Source organism: Podarcis tiliguerta (assembly GCF_965153285.1).
Source record: "Podarcis tiliguerta genome assembly, chromosome: 5".
Classification (NCBI taxonomy): domain Eukaryota; kingdom Metazoa; phylum Chordata; class Lepidosauria; order Squamata; family Lacertidae; genus Podarcis; species Podarcis tiliguerta.
The window spans coordinates 50,652,899-50,673,751 of record NC_139538.1 but is presented as its reverse complement, the minus strand read 5'-3'; the positions used below and the strand labels follow the sequence as shown (position 1 = coordinate 50,673,751).

At 46.3% G+C, this 20,853-nt stretch overlaps 1 protein-coding gene across 1 annotated transcript; it reads left to right on the top strand.

Annotated features, from left to right (window-relative positions):
- Positions 1 to 1,280: 1,280 nt before the first annotated feature.
- Positions 1,281 to 8,715, top strand: VAX1 (ventral anterior homeobox 1; the record flags this gene model as incomplete). Its single annotated transcript, XM_083441147.1, has 3 exons — positions 1,281 to 1,521; positions 3,461 to 3,648; positions 7,825 to 8,715. 3 exons carry the CDS (start codon positions 1,281 to 1,283, stop codon positions 8,341 to 8,343), a joined length of 948 nt encoding a protein of 315 aa, XP_083297273.1. The 3' UTR covers positions 8,344 to 8,715.
- Between the last annotated feature and the right edge of the window lie 12,138 nt (positions 8,716 to 20,853).

Genomic DNA, 20,853 nt, shown 5'->3' with positions numbered 1-20,853 from the left:
CCTTTAGTAGATCACGCAGTTGAGATCTCACTTGCTCGCTCGCTCTCTCTCTCTCTCTCTGTGTGTGTGTGTGCTCTCTTTCTTTCTCCCTCTCTCCCTCTCTTTCCTGGATCTCTCTAAATACAAAGGAGGCTTTTTGAACACACACACACACCAGTCTAGGCGTATGCTCTGCAAATGTTGTTCACTGTGAAGGTGCAGAGAATTAGAAGGGAGGAAGGGAGGGAGTGGACCCAAGCCAAGTCTCTGAATTAAGGAGAGGTAGGAGTTTTAAGATGGCTGGCTGTGGAGATAAGTGTTAAGTAGGATTTCTGCTATTTGGCTGGCGATGGGTGGGGGTGGGGGCTGAAGGGGCACCAAGGCACATCTGCTTTCTTGGATCACTATAATCCCCCACCAAGGAAAATGGCTACTTTTTAGTTGTTGGTGGTGTTCCTTTAGTGGGGTGACTTGGCGGTGGCTGTTTGTTGAGGACCCGAGACTCCTTTCCCACAGCTTCCAGGGACTCCGCATCTATATTTGTTTCCTTGGCCGTTTAATTCAGACGTATTAGGCGTGCCTCCTCGGATAAAACCACTCTGTAATCTGGAAGGGTCAAAGGCAAACTGAAGAAAGTTAATAATGGCCGCTAATGGCTCCTAACAATTCAGGCTGAATCTTGTCAAAAGTTTTTTTTTTCCCCTCCCCTCTCCTCTCCCCCCTCTTCTTCTGGAAAGTCTCAGTCGTTTGATTGTGTGTTTCCTGAAAGCAAGGCCAATCATTTCAGTTTATTCACTGGCTAAACTCGACTTGATTGGGGACAAGCATACAAACCACCCATTACGATGTGATATATTATCCAAACAATTTAGTGTATTCATGAGGTAACCTAAATGTGGAGGCTGCAAAATTACCCGTAATCAATTGAAACAGCGAGTGCGCGTCCCTCTGGGTGTCTAACAACCACATCCCCTTCTCTGTAATAAGGGAGGCATTAAATCATTTTAGAGTTGCACTGTTGAGTACCTGATCATTGGGGCGCAGGGAAGCTGGACACTCGCACTAGGACGCTGGGACGGAGGAAGCTGCTGATTGCCTGCCTCTCGATCAGAAGAACCGACCTCTCGCCTTCGAGGGACTTGGCTGTTTACTCGCCGGTCTGACCACGAACCGTGCAATACCCAACGCAGACTTTTCTTCCCTTGCTTCCGACCCCCCCACCCCTTCCAACCTACCCTCCCTCCCTCCCCCCCTCCTCTTTTTTTTTTTTTTTTACTTTTTAAAAAACCATATTGCACTACATGTTTGGGAAACAAGACAAAATGGACGTTAGATGCAATTCTGAGATCGAAGCCAACCGGGTCTCCAAGAACGGGCACAATAAAGAGGGCAAGGAAAGCAAAGGATGCGAAGGAAATATTTCGACTTCTTTTTTGAAGGATCCACAAGGGACTTTCTCGTCTTCTGGCGGCTCGGAAGACTGCAGCAAAAACAAATCGAGTTCCGCTGACCCGGATTATTGCAGAAGAATACTAGTCCGAGGTAGGGGGGAGTTTGCTTGTATTTTATTTTTTTCCCCTTTTTATGTTGTGTCTGCGACTGGAAAATCCCCGCTAGAGGATTCTTGCTTTTGTTTTGTTTTTGTTTCAAGCCAAGATTTTGCAATGTTTCCTTTTTATCTATTTATTCTGTAGAGCTATTTCTTTCTCCACAATTCCAGGGGCATTTGGGGGCATCCAGTTTTGCGGGGATCTGGGAGACTTCCTATTTTGCCATAGCTCAGCATTCCAAGCCTTGCAGCTCAGCTGGGGGGGGGGGTCGTGTCTTTCCTCCCCACGTACTTCTCGCGGTCGCTTCGCTTAATTGTTTGGCTGCTGCTTCTCTGCCCTGGCTTCTACCCTGCAGGCATTTCTTTCTTAGTTTATTTTTGCGTTGCAATGCTGAACAAACAGGCAGATAGATAGATACCTGGGAGTAAGCTCTACCCGACCTAATGGGACTTGCATCTATACTCAGAAGTATAGGATTGCGCTGCCCGCTACCTTTGGGGAAGGCTGCTAGTTTGACGTGTCAAAAAAGGAAAAAGCGGGGCGGAGGAAGCGCCCTTGTTCCGACAGGGGCTGAAAGGTAGACGGGTGGTAAAGCTTCGTATCAAGCAAGGGTGCTTCGGTTTTTGCAAGCCTTATGCTTGTTAAATTTTGGCGAGGGACTGGGAGATTTTGCTTTGGAGCCCGCTATACGTAGCCACACCGGAAAGCAGTGTTTATTTAGGTTGGATCCGTTCCGACGGCTGGGTCGAGTATTTTGGAGGGTCTTTAAAAAAAAAAACAAAAAAAAACGGTGTAAAGTTTCCTTTCCAACTGTGATCATTTTCACAGAGTTTGCATTAACTAAAAAACAAGCAAACCCATATAAACTCCTTCCTTTGATTCAGTGTTTAAACCTTCCCCTTAACTCTACTGTTTGGGGGTTGTTTGTTATTTTATTCCTTTGTGGAGTATTCTCCTCCCCTCCCTCTAAGTCCGCCAATGCAATAATTTCACAACATTCTTTTTAAGTGTCTGATTTAAATTCCCAAAGTTTGTTTGCGTGTGATAAACGTAAAGAGAAACTTCTCCTAGAACAAAGGGCCCGGTAAACAATAATTAATCCTGGCGCGATCGGTGGACCCCCTGGAAAGCGATCACTTTAAAACAAAACAAAACTGGAGTACCTTAGGCTTCGAGACTAAAGATGGGAAGGTAAAATTGTGGGAAAGCAAGGCTGGATGAGCGGGCAGGGAAAACGGGACCAGGCTTTTTACATGGAAAAAGAGTTCTTGGGTCCTACAGAGAGGCGGCGGGGGGGGGGGGAGCCTGCCAGTTTCCAAACAGGAAGGGGGAGCCGGAAGCCGGCCTTCAAGGCGGCCTTATATGGTTAACCTGTGTCCTCGCCTTGTGGTTAAAATGCCAGGCCAAGCAAATATGATCATATCATTGCAAAGACAAAAAATGCTAAGAAGGAGTTGCTGTTGTTAGGCCTCTGCTGATTGGACGAAGCTGGTTCTTACACTAAACCAGCCTATGTTGTTGTCGTCGTCGTCGTTGTTGTTGTATCTTTCTATCCCAGTTCCCTGTCTTGTGATGAAAGTTGGTTTTTATTTATAGGCGACGCGCTGCTATTTTAAGGGCCTCCGGATAGAAATCAGGGTTGTGGAGCCTGTGGCCTCCCAGGTGTGCTTGGATTTTCACCTCCCATCGCCCCCCCCCGGCAGTCCAGGCCAATGGTCAGGGGCGATGGGGGTTGTAGTCGTGCAATATCTGGCGGGCCACAGGTTCCCCCATCTCTGGTTTGAAAGGAGAGTCGCCTCGGCTAAACCAGGAGATGAGGCTTCGCTCTGTCGATATGCATTTGCCTCTCGGTGCAGGTCCTGAAAATGGGTTCTTGTTCTCCTCCTCTTCCTCCTCCTGGGTCTAAACGTGCCTCTGTCTCTCTTTGCCAGATGCCAAAGGTTCAATAAGAGAGATTATCCTCCCGAAGGGGCTTGATCTGGACCGACCCAAAAGGACCCGCACGTCTTTCACGGCGGAGCAACTTTACCGGCTGGAGATGGAGTTCCAGAGGTGCCAATACGTGGTTGGACGGGAAAGGACCGAGCTGGCCAGGCAGCTCAACCTCTCAGAAACTCAGGTACAAAATGGGCCAGAGAAACCAATGGAGAGAGCGGCACCTCCCCTCCCCCCGCCGCGTCCCAAACATCCCGGGTGTGTTGCGCTCAGAGGTAGGTGACGCAGTGACTCCAACGCCGTTGCGCTGGAACGGGAGAGAGCAAGGATCGATCCCCCCACCCCCCCACCCCAGGTTATGAAGCTGCAGGGGGGAGTCTACTGACTTGCTACAACATAATAAACCCTGGCGCTGGGGTGGCTCCCTGCATGGCTGTGACCAATCAATAGAACCAGCCCTAGTTCAGGCAGGTAGACGCCTTTCCCAGAGCTTCCCAGATCCGGACTCCAAATGACTTTTCCGGACACTTTCACTTCCCTGCTAGGTTCCTGAATCATAATTTGGTACCATGCGGGACCAGCACAGTTGAGACCCCTCGCTTTCCGCTCTCGCACCCACAAACATACGTCTATCATCACGTTTAAAAAAAGGGGGTAGGTAGATTCAAGGTCGGAGGCATTTCACAGTCGAGGCCTGAGCTGCCTGGAGTGTGTGGACGCTGCAATTCTAAGCAAGCCTAAATGCTTAGACGGAAAGACAGATACGCAAAAACAAGAGAGTTGCGTGGAATGAAGGGTGATTTATGGGAGTTGTTTCCGAGTGAACGTGGCGTGTGCTGTAAATCGTTGGCAGGCCCCTGCAAGTGAGTTAAAGGTTGCTGTGCGCGTGTTGTTAAAGAAATACTTTTCAAAATTTCTAGACGTAGCTGCACTCTTAGGTGCTGACGTCCAGTTACCTGCACACCGGTTGCCCTGAACTCATTTGCAGTGGGTCGGAAAATGGGAATTGATTTCAGCCTCCCGTGGTGTAAAGTTCGGGTTCTGAAGAACAGGCGAAAAGTGTGTGGAGTGGCAAAAGTACAAAAAAAGCGGGAATAGGATCGGAATAAGTCAGAAAAGTAACTTTTCCAAAACAGAAAAGGGATGCAAAATAGATAGGAGAAGGTACAGCGCTTAAGGAGCTACCTTTATCCTCCAGGACCGCTTTGACAGCACAGCAATTGTGCATGTTTACTCTGGAGTAAGTCCCGCTGTGTTCATTGGGACTTATTCTTTTGGGTGCCTTAGAACTGGAAGGAAAAGTCTTTCCAACCAGAGAAGGGAGAGGGAAGGGGTTGTTTTAATTTGACCACATTTAATGTCAGTGGTCAGTAGTGATATGAGCAATAGAGCTCCATTGATTCAACCAGGGTCAGGATCCAATCTTGTTTCTTTTACGAGAATCGCGGGAAAAGATACAAGCGGAGTATCTTTTCAGCAGGCCACCGCCTTTGTTGTTCCAAAGAGCTTTCTCTCGGGAGAGGTCGCGGTGACTGAACCTGCGCCGGTTTACTTGGAAGTAAGTCCCACACTGACTTCGATGAGACTTGCTCCCAAGGAAATGCGTTAACGCTGAAGGAGGGCGCAGGGTTGCAACCCAAGTGCCACCGATCGTCCCTGGATTTGAGTGTGTGCGTTGCTAAAATAAAATCTGCCTGAAGGTACCTTTATGCGGAGTTAAGCCTCTCGGTGACCATTTACTTCCCAGTAGATTCAGACCGGAGGCTCCGCAGGACGATTCTCTTGCAAAAAGTGCGCAGGCCACGCAGGCCCCTTTGTAGGAGACACCACTGCAATGCTTCTTCGCTGCACTTACTCCCCTGCCCTTTCCACCATGTTCTTCTATTATGGCGGGGTTCATTCATTTATTTATTTGGGCAGGCTGCATTTGGTCGCAAGTAGCTTCCACGTGGGCTTCTGCAGCGCCATCCTCTCGCGCATGTTTACTTGGAAGTAAAGTTCCATTCGGTTTCCACGGGGCTTGTTCTCAGGCAAGCACGGGGAAGATTGCACAGCGCAATCCTTACCCAGAAGAAGTTCAACGGCATATGTGCATAAAGATCTGGTTGTAGGTCGGTTTAGCTTGAAATGAGCTTTCACCAGACTCCTGCAATCCGGCAGTGAAGGAAACTGACTAACAGAAACATTTGTTGTAATTTATAAAACAAAACAAAAAACAAACAAAATGGTGGGGGGCAGAGCTGGAGATTTGAAAAGAGTATTTTAAAAAAAATAATCACGTAAAACATTGCTTTTTTCAAATTAATTAATTAACGTACACTATGAATCTGACATGCATGAGGCCCGCTTCAACGAGCCTGTTACAACTTTTAAACCCAAATCCCCCCCTCTATTTCCTTCAGCCTTAGAACCACTTGCTACAAAATGGGTATAAGTGGGGGAGTTTTAAGGGCGGGTCCCATTCGCCTTGGGGTTGTATAGAGAGTCCCTGTGTATAGCGCAGGAGGCGAGAAGGCGTTTCTGCACAGGAAGGAAATACTGTATGGAAGACTTACTGAATAAAAGAAGAGCCCGAGGAAAAGAGAATAGGATGAGGCCGGGGGGTGGGGAGGGAATAATTATATGCTTATAGGGGAATGCTTGCGGGGGAACCTTCAGATTTCCCAGCGCCTCAAAAACCATCCCAAGCCGGAAAAAGGGGTGTCCGGGCCCTGCTTATTTCTGCGTCCACCTTGAAAATGCGCTTAAGTCTTGTTGCTACTTGATTAACTAGTGCAAAAGATGTGATGGAAGATGCGCAGGTCCCTTTATGGATCCCGGGGCAGGAAGAAAGAGGAGAAAGTGCGAAAATGTGGAGAAAGGGAGGTGTGATTTTATTCTTCCTAACTGAAGCGTCTGATACAAGTATTATGGAGGGAGGGAAGAAAGGAGAAGAGGGAGAAAGAAAGAAAGAAAGAAAGAAAGAAAGAAAGAAAGAAAGAAAGAAAGAATCAGTGCCAACCCCCCCCCCCCCAAAAAAACCAAGTGTCGTAGGGAGTGGTTTCTTAATTCGTGAAAAGATCCTACAACTGTAATGAATCCTTCTGACAAGCCAATTAGCATTTCTTTGGCTGTCAGATTTGGCCGTGTTGGTATGACAAACGAAACAACCTCCGAGGCTAGAGCGTGGCATGTGATATTAATTTGAGTGAAATAATATTTGAAATGGTGGAAAGCAGACCTAAAGTCGTTGGGGGGGCGGGCGGGGAGAGATTGAAGGTGTCTCTTTATAAGGCTGGGGGCGAAAAATGGGGAATAGAGCTGGCAGTCGCTTGCCCAGAACACTCTCCCAGCTCCCTCCGGCACGCAAAAGATGTTGACGGGAAAATCCAACGCAAACTATGTACGTCTGTCTATCCATACATACAGCCTGCATGCGCTTCCACAGGCGCTAGGAAAACCTCATGGTCCCAGAGATAAAGAAAGTGGAAGGGAAGTTGCAAATTCGGATGACGTCCCGCACAAATCTTGTGTTCACGGCCTAAGAGGGAGGCTTTAAAAGGATAAAACCTTAAATCTGTACTACAGAGTTTCAAGAGTGTAGGATCTGAGGCATTACTGAAGTATCACTCACTGGGGATTTTCTTCTTCTCTAAGCAAAGCTTCCTTCCTGGAAAAGATCCTGGTGGATTCCCGGCTCTGGAAGGTTTATTATTGACAACCAGGTGCTCTTTCTTCTCCATGGAAGCTTCTACTTAATTCTTTAAACACACACACACACCTCGCGTTGTCAAAGCGATTCCTTCCCATTCCGCCCCACGCCCACGCCGCATCCTTCTGTGTATAAGCTTCCAATGCCTTTCCTGACCACTTCACGCACCTGATGAAATGGTAGGCGCTCTCGCCTTATGGAAAGGCGACTCCGCAATAGTAAATGTGTTAGTCTTTTAAGGTGCTCGAGAGTTCTTTGTTATTTCAGCAATTCTCCGCCACTTCAGCAACACTTTTAAGTGCCCAAGATTGCTTGGCGATTCTTATCACGTTTCAAATGGCCACACACGGTCGCTATATTGCGCGCGCGCGCGCTCACACACACAGAGGCGCGCGCTCTTCTCCCACGTACACGCGCGCCCAACCCCCCCCGGAAATTTCTCTCTCTCCCCCCCCCCCCATTTTTGCCCAAGTGCCAAGCAAACAGGATGAGCTCAGGGCCCAGTCACATGGGGAAAGAGGTGAAGGGAGCTTGGAGAGCTTTTTCATGGTGGTCTTGGGGGGGGGGTTAGCTTTCCCAACCCCGATCCTAAAGTTGCCCGTGGTTTTCCCTCGCTGACCTTGTCTCTCTCCCTCCCTCGCCCCAACCCCCGATTGCTTCTCATTGCAGGTCAAAGTCTGGTTCCAGAACCGACGCACCAAGCAGAAGAAGGACCAAGGCAAAGACTCGGAGCTGAAATCCGTGGTGTCGGAGACGGCGGCGACGTGCAGCGTGCTGAGGCTGCTGGAGCAAGGGCGGCTCCTCTCGCCTCCGGGCCTGCCGGGCCTCTTGCCGCCGTGCGCCACCAGCGCCTTGGGCTCAGCCTTGCGCGCGCCCAGCCTCGCCAGCGGCACCGGCGGCTCGGGATCCGCGACGGCGGGCGGCTCCCCGCACCAGCCGGCCGTCAGCAGCAGCGCCGCCGCCGGCCCGGCGCACCCGTCCCCTCCCGGGGGCCACAACCTCTTCAGCCTGCCCGTGCCCACCCTGCTGGGCTCGGTGGCCAGCCGCCTTTCCAACCCTTTAGCGATGGCCGGCTCCCTGGCCGGGAACTTGCAAGAACTGTCCGCTAGATACCTGAGCTCCTCGGCCTTCGAGCCCTACTCCAGGACGGCCAATAAAGAAGGCGTCGAGAAAAAGGCCCTGGACTGACGCGCGGCGACGCGCGCTGTATTTATATTTATAGTATCTATTTGTGACGGTTATTTATGGAAGATCCTCCACACCATAGGGGCCCCTTCCCCACCTTCCTCTTCCCATCGTACCCCACAGACTCTTCTACCGTCCTCCTCTTCTTCCTCTCTCTGCCGGCTTCCCCAGCCACCAATCCCAGGCACAACTTTGCCTCCTGGGGGACCCCCGACTTTTACCTTGCCAGCCCGTCAGTTCCCAACCGGAGGGGCTCACAGATTTGACTGGAGGCCTCCAATCGGTGGAACAAATCGATCGGCGGCAACGAGGGTGGAACCCTCCCCGAGCTAGACATTTGTCGCATTGGTGGCTCACGTTAATGTTAGATATGGGGTTGGGCAAAGAGGGGCGAATAGTGGAAGGAGACACTGTTGACATCAGTCTGGCTGCCCCTATGATAAGCACCAACTTTTTACATTTTAAAGGGAGTGTATAGGAAAAAGAGGTGCTTTTTTTTTTTAAGGCGGAAGGCTTGATAGGAGCTTAAAAGTGCGTGTGTCCTACACATGCAGAGAAGCTTCATAAATCCAACTGGGAGGCCATGTTTTTGGCTGCTCCACATTGTGTTGGTTCTTCAAACACACCTCTTATTTCAAAGGCGTCTCCCTTTTGCGAGTCCGAGACGAAAACAAGTCCAGGGGTTGCTCTCATGCATCGTCCTGAAGGTGCATGCCTCCTCCGCCCCCTCCTCTTCCAGTTCCCTATTCTAAACAAACAAAAAAATATTAAGCTCACCGGAACAAGGGGGTTGAGCTGCGCAATGCGATCCTAAGCATGCTTACTTAAGAAGTCCCTCTTCACTGGGACTCCCGGTAAGTGCGTAAAGGATTGCACTTTAATTTTAAATTGTACATGTCTGTGTTGGGGAATTACCCTTATTTCAGGCACCACAGCGATGAAGTGACATACTCTTGGAATATTACCCCAGCGATGTTTATGACAGATGAATTTAAGAGAGCACAAAAACTGTGCAATCTGGTGGATTTCAAAGCGGATGCGTTGCCAAGGCTTGTGGTCTTCCAAACAATTGTGTCTGGCTCCTAGCCTTTATTTCGTCATGAAGCCCAGAGGCAGGATAATATAAAACACTTTGATTTGGTTAAATCCCGAATGTTTGTACTATAATATATACGCATTAACTATGATTGGCTACAGAAAACTGAGGGGGTGTTTTTTAAGGGGGGGACCGATCTTGTGAAAATCCTCACAATACCCTTTCCTCCAAAATCTAACTCCAATCTCTAAAATAAAATAAAAAAGATTATGAAGTGCAGGTAAAAGAGAGAGAGGGAGTCTTAGATGCGATGGCGTCTAAGGCCAACGTTATTATTTGCCTGTTCCCCATATAAACGACCTAAACTGGAAGTCTCGAGTTTTCACCACCTTCCAATTTATTTTCTTACAAAATGCTTACCTTTAAATTCCAATCAACACGTCTTCTCCGGTTTGGTTTTGTACTGGAAAGAAACCAAAACTATTCTGTAACAATCGTTATTTTACTGTTATTTGCTCCCCCCCCCCCCATCCTTCACACAATGTATGTATTCCTGGATTATTATTATTATTATTTTACATTAAATCCCAGGACTTGAAATTTGTCAGGAAAAACAAAACAAAACTACATAGCTAGTTGGTTTTTTTAATTTTTAAGCAATCATTTGATACGTTGCGTTTACAGACTGTATAAAATATGTGCCACCAAACTTTTTAACCAAAAAAAAAATTTAAAAAGGAAAGCGGGGGGCAAAAAAAGTGGAATGGTTGATGTAGTGCATAGAATTAATTCTAGGACAGAAAGAGTAAGGAGAGAACGGGAGAAAACGCGCGGGGGGGGGGCAAAACGGAAAACCCTCCTATTAATATTATTGTAAATTATTTACGTCTGAAGTTTCTAGGCAACTAGTGATGAAAATAATGAATGAATCCGCGGGTGAAGATGAGCTCCCCCTGCTACTAATAGCCCTTGTTCTGAATGTTTTGGGTATTTGGCTGTTTTGTATTTATGTGGTGAGAGTGAAATATATTATATCTATGCTATGACAGAGTTAGCTGTTATTTTCGTCTTCTGTTTAGAAAGCCCCTCCACCCACCCAGTATCAACTCCTGCGCAAAAGGCAAAAGAGATATAGTCTTGCCTAGAGGCGGTCCTGCAGTCAACTCTCATTTTGAAACTATTTCTGCCCAGTGTGTGCATCGAAATATGTACTGGAGATGGGAAGGGAGGGGTTCTGTTTTGCATTTTTCTCTTCCTGTTTTCTTTTTCTTTCTGACTAAAAAAAAATATTTCGACTCCATAATAACCACAGGAATGGCTCATCACCCAATACGTTGTATTTACTGGTCAATATGCAAGTTGTCTTGTGATCAATTTCCCCATGTGTGCTGGCGGGGGGATTCCACCAAGGAACGATTCCAGCGTCTGTTATCTACTATAAATAACAAAGAAAGGCATCTAGTGGATTGGGGGCTGCGGGAACCGGGAGGGGCGGGCGGGATGCGGAGATTATTTACATGGAAATCGCCAATAAGGGTATGATCCTAACCTCATTTTCTCTGAGGAAATCGCGTCGACCGGCTTCCTTCTGAGATCGCTGGTGGCCATGTGCGTAGCTAAGTGGGGTGGGAGGGAGGAGCAGCTGCCCCCCCAAACAATAAAAATACATAGTTAACTGAGGTTCGGTCCCCCCCAACAAAAGACCTGCCTCTCCTAACAAAAGGCCCACCCCCTCCAGTAACAAAAAGCCCATGGCTGGTGCCACAGAGCCCTAGAAACCATAATGATAAGGTGTGCGTAGAGATATATAAACAGTGTACAATTTCAGTTTAGCTTTCCTTAAGGACTCCGAGGAAATTGACTGGTCCTTATGTCGCGGCTCTCCACAGTCCTTAGAAACTCCATTAGACCAAAGTGCGCAATCCGCACCTGATCAGTGAAAAGAGGATCGGTTCGATTTTCAGTTCTTAAAGAGGAGTAACTTCCCAGCTGAACCACTAAACAGGGTGGGACCTTAAAAAAAGAAGAAGTATATTTAATAAATTGTTTATTTCTTTTCTTTCTGGCCAAGAGAAAAACATTGTTTTCTTCCCAGTAGGAACTGGGTGCATGACTCCAGCTACTTGTATGAATGCAGTTTGTGAATATGTTTCTGGATAATATGGTGTTTAAGAGAAATCAATGGATCCGAAGGATATGTAAGCTAAGGGCCAGTTTCTTGTGGAAAGGTCAATCGCTCCTGTTTTAGCCCCATGTTTTTCCAAAAAGAAAGAAAAAAACCCAGCCCAATATACACACAGGGGTCAGTACCACCTAACCATAGCATGGAAGGATCAGAACCTCAGGCTGCAATCCTGTTCACAGCCTTTGCTTTAGAACAAAGTCCATTGCCTCAGTGGGACTTCTGAGAAAACATGTGGCTCAGCCTGCATGGTTATTTGTGGATTAGTATTTACAGTAAGTACCTGTGCCGTTGTAGATCAGAAAAATTCCTTGTCTTAAGAGAAAGGTATGTGTGACAAAGCAATGAGATTGTGCTTTAAGTTAGACTTTTGCCAGCAGGAATCAGACTAAAACTGCTTCTAGTTAAGAAGCAAGTTCCTTGAAAATAAATGGGCTGTTTGCAAGCCCATAGTCTTCTTGAAATGAGAGGTGAGGCTTGAGATACTTTAAGGGGATGTTAACAATTAAGGAAAACCCTACTGCCACCAGAATTCACAGTTTCCAATGCTTACACCACTCTCTACTTCCTTATTCTGAAATTATAAAATTGCATGGAATTACTGGTACCGTAGTTTAAAGGAGCATTTTGTTCTGGGGTTTTTTGCCATTTTAGTTTAGAAAAATTAAGACAGACAGGCACACCCACACCCACCCACAACTTCTACAGTAACACAGGTCTAAATTACAAATTTACATGTGCAAAAAACAAACAAACCCTTCACTCCTCTGTAACCAGGCTTCTACATCGCAACGTTGCTAATGTGTAAAAGTGCCAATCACATTGACTGCCTAGATGACATGCTTCCATCTAAGTGTCGGTGAGCAACTATTTCCCCTAGATCATGTAGACAAGGATTGGGGAGTAGGAAAAGCTCTTGCGCCATGCTACATTAATTAACATATACTTTCAACATAAAAATAATCACCATGTAGAAAAAATGAACCGGGTCACCCTCAAGGTAGTATTAACTGAGTGACTGACAGCACAACCCCATATATGCCTGCTCAAAAGAAAGTCACACTGAGTTTTGTGGCAGTTACTTCTTCCCACGCAAAATGATTGCAGCCTCAGTATATTTTGGATATGGCCTTTCTTTTAACTGACCTTTTCAGGGCAATGTTTTATTAGAAGCAGAAAACTCATTTATAGCAAAAAGAGAGCTAGTTGAGAGGTCAGGGGGAAAGCATGTTTTCAGAAGTTTGGTAAAGTTCTAGTGTAAAGGTAAAGGGACACCTGGCCATGAGGTCCAGTCGTGACTGACTCTGGGGTTGCGGCACTCATCTCGCTTTATTGGCCGAGGGAGCCAGCGTACAGCTTCCGGGTCATGTGGCCGGCATCACGAAGCCACTTCTGGCGAACCAGAGCAGCACATGGAAACGCCGTTTACCTTCCCGCCAGAGCGGTACCTATTTATCTACTTGCACTTTGACGTGCTTTCGAACTGCTAGGTTGGCAGGAGCAGGGACTGAGCAACAGGAGCTCACCCTGTTGCGGGGATTCGAACTGCCAACCTTCTGATTGGCAAGTTAAACCACAGAGCCACCCGCGTCCCAAAGTTCCAATGTATTCAGGAACTATTCAGGTATAGACAGCTGAGCATCAGTGGACTATCTGAGTTCCAAGTAGGCATAGGAGCTTTGTTGCTGCTGTTGTTTAAATGTCAGAAATGCTGAAACAATTGTGTCCAACACTCTCAAACTGCACATATGGAGACAGCACATATCACAGTATCACCCCATCATTCAAATTAAAGATTAGAGAGAAGTAGGATTGATTGATTGATTTATGATATTTATATACTGTCATTCAATGGGAAATGTTCAGGGGGTTAACAATGCCATTAAATGCAATAACAAATAAGGCAACATATAGCAAAACAATAATTAATGGCAGCATCAAACATGGAAAACAGCCTAAAACTGTAAGTCAACACCAGAGATCTATAACAAACCAAGGAAACAAAACAAAAGTCCTCTTCTGATACTGTAAAGGTAGCAACACAGGTGCCAGGTGAGCATCGCTGGGGATAGAATTTCATGTATAGGATGCTACAGCAAAAGCCCTCTGTCTAGTCGCAATCTACCTTCACCTACAGTGGGTGTCCATAGGTGAGCTTGACATTGATCTTATTGCCCAGGCAGGCTGATATGGGAGTCTTCTCCCCCAGGTCCCAGTATGTGTATAGCTTTAAAGCACAAGTGGGAAAACCTTTACAGCCCAAGGGCCACATTTCCCTTCAGACAACCTTCCAAGGGCCACATGCCAGTGGTGGGTGCGGCCAGAGGCAAAGGTGGGTGGATCAATGAAGGTAAATTTTACCTCTGTACAGTAGGCTAGTTTCTACACTCTCTCACGTGCCCCTCTTTGTCCTGCGTGGGGCATTACTAGAGTCCTAGAACACATTCCAGTCAGGCAAAACTCTCAAGGATAGCAGAAACAGAGGCAGTGAGGTATGTGGCTTGGCGAGAGTTCCAGGGGCCAGATAGAGAAGCCTAGAGGGCCACATACAGCTCCCAGGCCTGCGTTTCCTTGTCCCTGCTTTAAAGGTAAAGGAGAACAGCCAACAGTCAGTAGCCCAGACCTGTAACATCATCTGTTTTTCTTGGTTTTGCTGTGAATGAATAAGCAGTTGATCAACATTTGAACAATACTTGGTTCATTCCAAGTTATTACCCAACTTGGTCTTCCTTTATTCACAGGTGGGACATGCAACAAAATGGTGTGGTGTTTCCTCATCCTGTGCTAGATGTGCTCTTGTTCAGGATTCCAACCAGGCTGAGGCATTGCCTCCTCCAGAAGACCATTCCATCACCCTTCCCAGTTTTCTGTCTTTCTTCTCCAGCTGCTACCTTAAAGTCACAAAATATTAAGGCATAATATTTCCTGGACCAGAGCCCACTTTACCAGATGCATGAAGTTGAATCCTAAATTGGCAGGCATATATATGCACAGTGGAGTATGGGGAATGGAGAGCAGTCAAGTCAGAGGGAAACAAAACGCAAAAATAATAGTGATAAATGTGCAAAAGCAACATAGTCACAATGAGAATTGATGAGGCACTGTCGGTGATATTGCCAGCATCCTGGCATTTCACCAGCTTGTCAATTTGATACATTAAATCTTATAACCGATAATATAAATTTGTTAGTCTTCGGAGTGCCACAAGACTGCTTGCTTTTGTTTCAACAAACTATAATGGCGACCCCTCTAGAAGTTCTCAATGTTCTATGACTACTAAGCATGCTCAGTCTCAAAGAGCTGTTCTGTTTTTGTTTTTTGCCCCCTTAGTTTTTAAAATATATATTTATATTGTAGAGTTTCCTCAAACATGCTGATACACGCCTCATTTTTAAATGACTACAGTCACTTGTTGGCACTCACTACCTGAGTTCACAATGAAGTGCTATTATTCATAGGATCATAGAATTGAAGAGTTGGAAGGGTATCAAAGGCCATTAGCCCAACCCCCTGCAATGCAGGAATCTCAACTAAAGCAGCCATGACAGTTGGCCATATTCTTTCCCAGTGATTCCAGGCTTCTTGCCTATGTTGATAATCTGCTGGTACTTTCAAGGATATATTACAGATTCAGGAGTCACATAATTGCAAGAGCTTATACAAGAGATTGCTACTAACTATGTTTTTTCATAGTTTTAATCTTCCTCGGGGATAGAGATCAGTACCTAGGACAGCGCCTTCATCCCTGAGTATTGATGGTTTGTTGTTAGTCTTCCCATGGAGTGGTGGGTGATGCTTTCTCTCCCAAATCATCTTGTTTGAAGTGTCTGATTCTTGTTTTTGTTTTCAAAAGTGATAACCAAGGACTTCACATTTATTGAAGTCCTTGGATCCATTTGGATCCCTTCCAGTCGGGATTCAGGCCTCATCATGGGACTGAAACTGCCTTGGTCGCACTGGTCGATGATCTTCGGTGGGCTAGAGACAAAGGTGAGAGCTGTATCCTAGTTCTGCTGGATCTCTCAGCGGCGTTTGATACAATCGACCAAAGCATCCTTCTGGACCGTCTAGAGGGACTGGGAGCTGGGGGCACTGTCATACAGTCATTCCGCTCCTTCCTCCTGGGCCGTGTTCAGAAAGTGGGGGGGGGTGAGTGTTCAGACCCCTGGGTTCTCACTTGTGGGGTGTCTCAGTGTTCTGTCCTTTCCCCCGTGCTTTTCAACATCTACATGCAGCTGCTGGGAGGGATCATCAGGGGGTTTGGGCTGGGTGTTCATCAATATGCGGATGATACCCAGCTCTACCTCTCTTTCAAATCAGAACCAGTGAAGGCAGTGAAGTTCCTGTGTGAGTGTCTGGAGGCTGTTGGAGGATGGAATGTGGCTAACAGATTGAGGTTGAATCCTGACAAGACAGAAGTACTGTTCTTGGGAGACAGGAGGCAGGCAGGTGTGGTCCTGAATGAAGTAACTGTGCCCCTGGGAGTCATTTTGGACTCACAGCTGTCCATGGAGGCGCACGTCAATTCTGTGTCCAGGGCAGCGGTTTACCAGCTCCATATGGTATGCAGGCTGAGACCCTATCTGCCTGCGAACTTTCTCACCAGAGTGGTGCATGCTCTGGTTATCTCTCGCTTGGACTACTGCAATGTGCTCTATGTGGGGCTACCTTTGAAGGTGACCCGGAAACTACAACTAATCCAGAATGCAGCAGCTAAACTGGTGACTGGGAGCGGCTGCCGAGACCACATAACACCACTCTTGAAAGACCTACATTGGCTCCCAGTATGTTTCTGAGCACAATTCAAAGTGTTGGTGCTGACCTTTAAAGCCCTAAATGGACTCGGTCCAGTATACCTGAAGGAGCGTCTCCACACTCATCATTCTACCCAGATACTGAGGTCCAGTGCCGAGGACCTTCTGGCAGTTCCCTCACTGCAAAAAGCCAAGTTACAGGGAACCAGGCAGAGGGCCTTCTCAGTGGTGGCACCCGCCCTGTGGAACGCCCTCCCACCAGATGTCAAAGAGAAAAACAAGTACCAGACTTTTAGAAGACATCTGAAGGCAGCCCTGTTTAGGGAAACCTTTAATGTTTGATGGGTTACTGTATTTTAATATTTTGTTGGAAGCTGCCCAGAGTGGCTGGGGAAGTCCAGCCAGATGGGTGGGGTATAAATAATAAATTATTGTTATTATTGGCTTCAGTCATTTGGCTGGGATCTGCAGCATAAATAACCTCAATTCAAGCTGTCCACACTTGAAGCTAACTTAACATTATGTTGAAATAGAATACTAAATTGTAAGAGTCCACATTAAACCACAAGGTACCGTGTGGTGTAGTGGTTAAGAGTGGTAGACTCATAATCTGGTGAACTGGGTTCACATCTCTGCTCCTCCACATTCAGCTGCTGGGTGACCTTGGGCTAGTCACTCTTCTTTGAAGTCTCTCAGCCTCACTCACCTCACAGAGTGTTTGTTGTTGGGGAGGAGGGGAAAGGAGATTGTTAGCCGCTTTGAGACTCCTTAGGGTAGTGATAAAGCGGGATATCAAATCCAAACTCTTCTTCTTCTTCTCTTCCTTGTGAAAAAAGTGCGGGATAAGAATGTTTCCTACTTAGGGTGGGCAAAAGGTAACATTTGGTTTCCAAATACATAAGGCAATAACCAACATTAGTCATACTCAGTGGAAATCCATTTAAATCAGTAGACTTTATTTGCTTAAGTCTATTGATTTCAATGGGCCAATTCTGAGTGAGACCAATGACAGTGACGAATATTCCCTAGCTGTGTTTTGCACAACAAAAATATAGTGAATGGAATTCAAGGCACATACTGTAGTTTTGTCTAGCTCCAGGTTATTGTTTAAAAAAACCAAACTCTAAATAAAAGGCATGGGTACATGTTTATAGGAATAAAGGGCTGTGACAGGCTGTCCCAAGGACACAACAGTATCCAGAAATGTAGAATGTTAGGCCAGGATAAGTTCAGGCCTGTTCTAGCTGGGCAAAACACATCTGGGATGTTTTGCTACTATTTGGGAAAGGTAGCAAATAGTGTGTCTCCGAGAAGCCTCTACAGAGGGTTGCAGGACCTTCAGAAAAGTTATTTTGTCCATGACACACCTTCTTTTCACCAGTTTCTCCTCTCTCTGCAATCCTTGTCTGCAAGGGTAACATTGATACCCAGGAGAAGGAAGCTGATAGGCAGTACCACAAACCTAGACTGTAAGGACGATGGCAGGCAGGTGGGGGCTGGCTGGGGGCAAAATGACATTGGTGGGGCAGCGCTCTGTTTGCTATAGGGAACCAACCTCCATTTCCTTAGCCATATCCCAGACAGTTCCATGACACTCATTGGAGCTTTTGGGGGCTGCACTGGGCAAGAGAAAGGGAAGGAAATTCCCACTGACTCAGAAGAGGTGGGAATTGCTAAACCGATCTTTGTTACAATATTTGTTAAAAGGCAGATAAAGGTAAAGGGACCCCTGACCATTAGGTCCAGTCACGGACGACTCTGGGGTTGCGGCACTCATCTCGCTTTATTGGCCGAGGGAGCCGGCGTACAGCTTCCGGGTCATGTGGCCAGCATGACTAAGCCGCTTCTGGCGAACCAGAGCAGCACACAGAAACGCCATTTACCTTCCCGCCGGAGCGGTACCTATTTATCTACTTGCACTTTGACGTGCTTTCGAACTGCTAGGTTGGCAGGAGCTGGGACCGAGCAACAGGAGCTCACCCTGTCACGGGGATTTGAACCACTGACCTTCTGATCAGCAAGCCCTAGGCTCTGTGGTTTAACCCACAGTGCCACCCACTGTAAGAAAATCTTGCTAGATCAGGCCAAAAGCCCATCTAGTTCAACATCTTGCTTTCACAATGGCCAGCCAGATACCTGTGGGATACTCACAAGTAGGATCTGAGCACAAGAGCAGTCTCCCCTCCTCTGGTTTTCAGTAATTGGTATTCCAAAGCATTGTTGTTTAGTTGTTTAGTCGTGTCTGACTCTTCATGACCCCATGGACCAGAGCATGCCAGGCACTCCTGTCTTCCACTGCCTCCCACAGTTTGGTCAAACTCATCTCATTTCAGCCTTTCCAAACCACGATGATAAATTTGTGAATGAGGGTTTGGGTGTGGGGAAGGGAGGCTTGTTGTTTTATGGGGGGGGGGGTTGCTCTTGTATTCTGTATTTTGTGTTTTTATTTAGATTTCATTTTTATGATGTGAAATGCTCTGAGATCTACGGATGAAGGGAACTATACAAATTTTAACAACAACACATAGTCCTTATGGAATAAGCATACGGTGCTTCCACAGATAGGTGTGGGTTGAAACATAACATGCTTCAGAATCACTTAATGCTTTCCAATTTACAAAAGTAAGGGCAAAACAGTTCACCCATGTATGCATTTACTTCAGGGTGTGATATCCCTTCAAGTGATGACTTAAAGTTGCAAATAAGCCCTAAAAGCACAAATTAATCAAATCCATTAGAAATGTAGAATTATTGCGATCACCTCCAAAGCATGTTATTCTTCAAAATAATCAGTTCACATCTGTGAGTCATTGGGGCCTGAGTAATCAGTTGGTGAGTAACCATCAAGCTATGCAAGTTGCAAGTGTGAAAAAGTCCCAGGTTTGCCTGGACCCGTGTTATTCTGGGCACAACAGCTGTCATATGCCACCCCCTCACCTCCACAACAATTAGATATTTGTGTTTTGTCTTCCTGATGATGTTGTTGTTGTTGTATAGTTGTTTAGTCATGTCCGACTCTTCATGACCCCATGGACCAGAGCACGCCAGGCACTCCTGTCTTCCACTGCCTCCCGCAGTTTGGTCAAACTCATGCTGGTAGGTTCGAGAACACTGTCCAACCATCTTGTCCTCTGTCGTCCCCTTCTCCTTGTGCCCTCCATCTTTCCCAACATCAGGGTCTGTTCCAGAGAGTCTTCTCTTCTCATGAGGTGGCCAAAGTATTGGAGCCTCAGCTTCCTTCCAGTGAGCACTCAGGGCTGATTTCCTTCAGAATGGATAGGTTTGATCTTCTTGCAGTCCATGGGACTCTCAAGAGTCTCCTCCAGCACCATAATTCAAAAGCATCAATTCTTTGGCGACCAGCCTTCTTTATGGTCTAGCTCTCACTCCCACACATCACTACTGGGAAAACCATAGCCTTAACTATACAAACCTTTGTTGGCTAGGTGATGTCTCTGCTTTTTAAGATGCTGTCTAGGTTTGGCTGATGTAACAAGTTTCAAAGCATGACATGTAGGTAACATTCCTGCTGGTGCAGGCTAATCTTTTTTTCTTTCTTTTTAATCAATGCAGAAGTAAGCCAGCTTTCAAATGAACTGGAAATATTGCATGGAGACAGGTTCAGTGAGTGACTAGGTCTCCAGCAGTGCAGAAATATTTCATAAAGCAGTCTCCTTTTAGCATGAAACTGGCCTAATTCATGTGCTTTTATTCAGCTGAACCTTGACAACATTGTACATTTTTGTTAGAAAAACAAACCAGACTGGCTTTATTTTGCAGAGCAATGGAATGCTTAATGTGTACTTGTATACATGTAATAAAACTCTCAGCCTTTTCCACCTGCATAGTAGTGGTAAGATTTATTATAAAATGTTTTTGTTAATCAAGGTCACTACTTTGCTAAGGGGTAGCAGCAATGGAATTACTTAGAAGGAGTTAAAGGTGGTGGCTGTTAATGCTATTTGGTGCATGTTATTTTTACTGAATGCCATAGTCATGAACAGTGTGAAACCCTTGGCCCCAGCCAAAGTGAGAAAGCAATATTATGCCAAGGACTTGGTTTAAATGCCATGCAGGAAGGAGGGAGAGGGCGGCACCCCTACTATGGAATGCCCAGTCAAGGCACCAATTTTTCTGTTTTTTAGGCATCAGGCAAACAATTGTTTTCTTTTTTCTTTTTTTCTTTATTTTTAATCTCTCTTCAGAGGTTTAATCTGAAATCAAGCTAGATTTAAGCTGTTGGTGTCTCTAGTATCTTCTCTCCCTTACATTATGGATGCTGGCTTATATCATAGATGCGTGTTCTGTATTATTTAACCACTACTATTGCTACAAGTTTGTTATGGCCTTTGGATAGAACAATAAACTTATGAACTAGAAAACTGGGTATAAACCTTTTAATCAAAGCAAGGAAAGCAAACCCAGTTGTTTGCATCGACCGCTGCCCCCAAAGAATTTGTGCAACCAAACTTCTATCAGCACAGCAGAACTCTGAAGACCAGACACACACTGGTCACTGGTCAACAGTGCTTTCTCTCTGC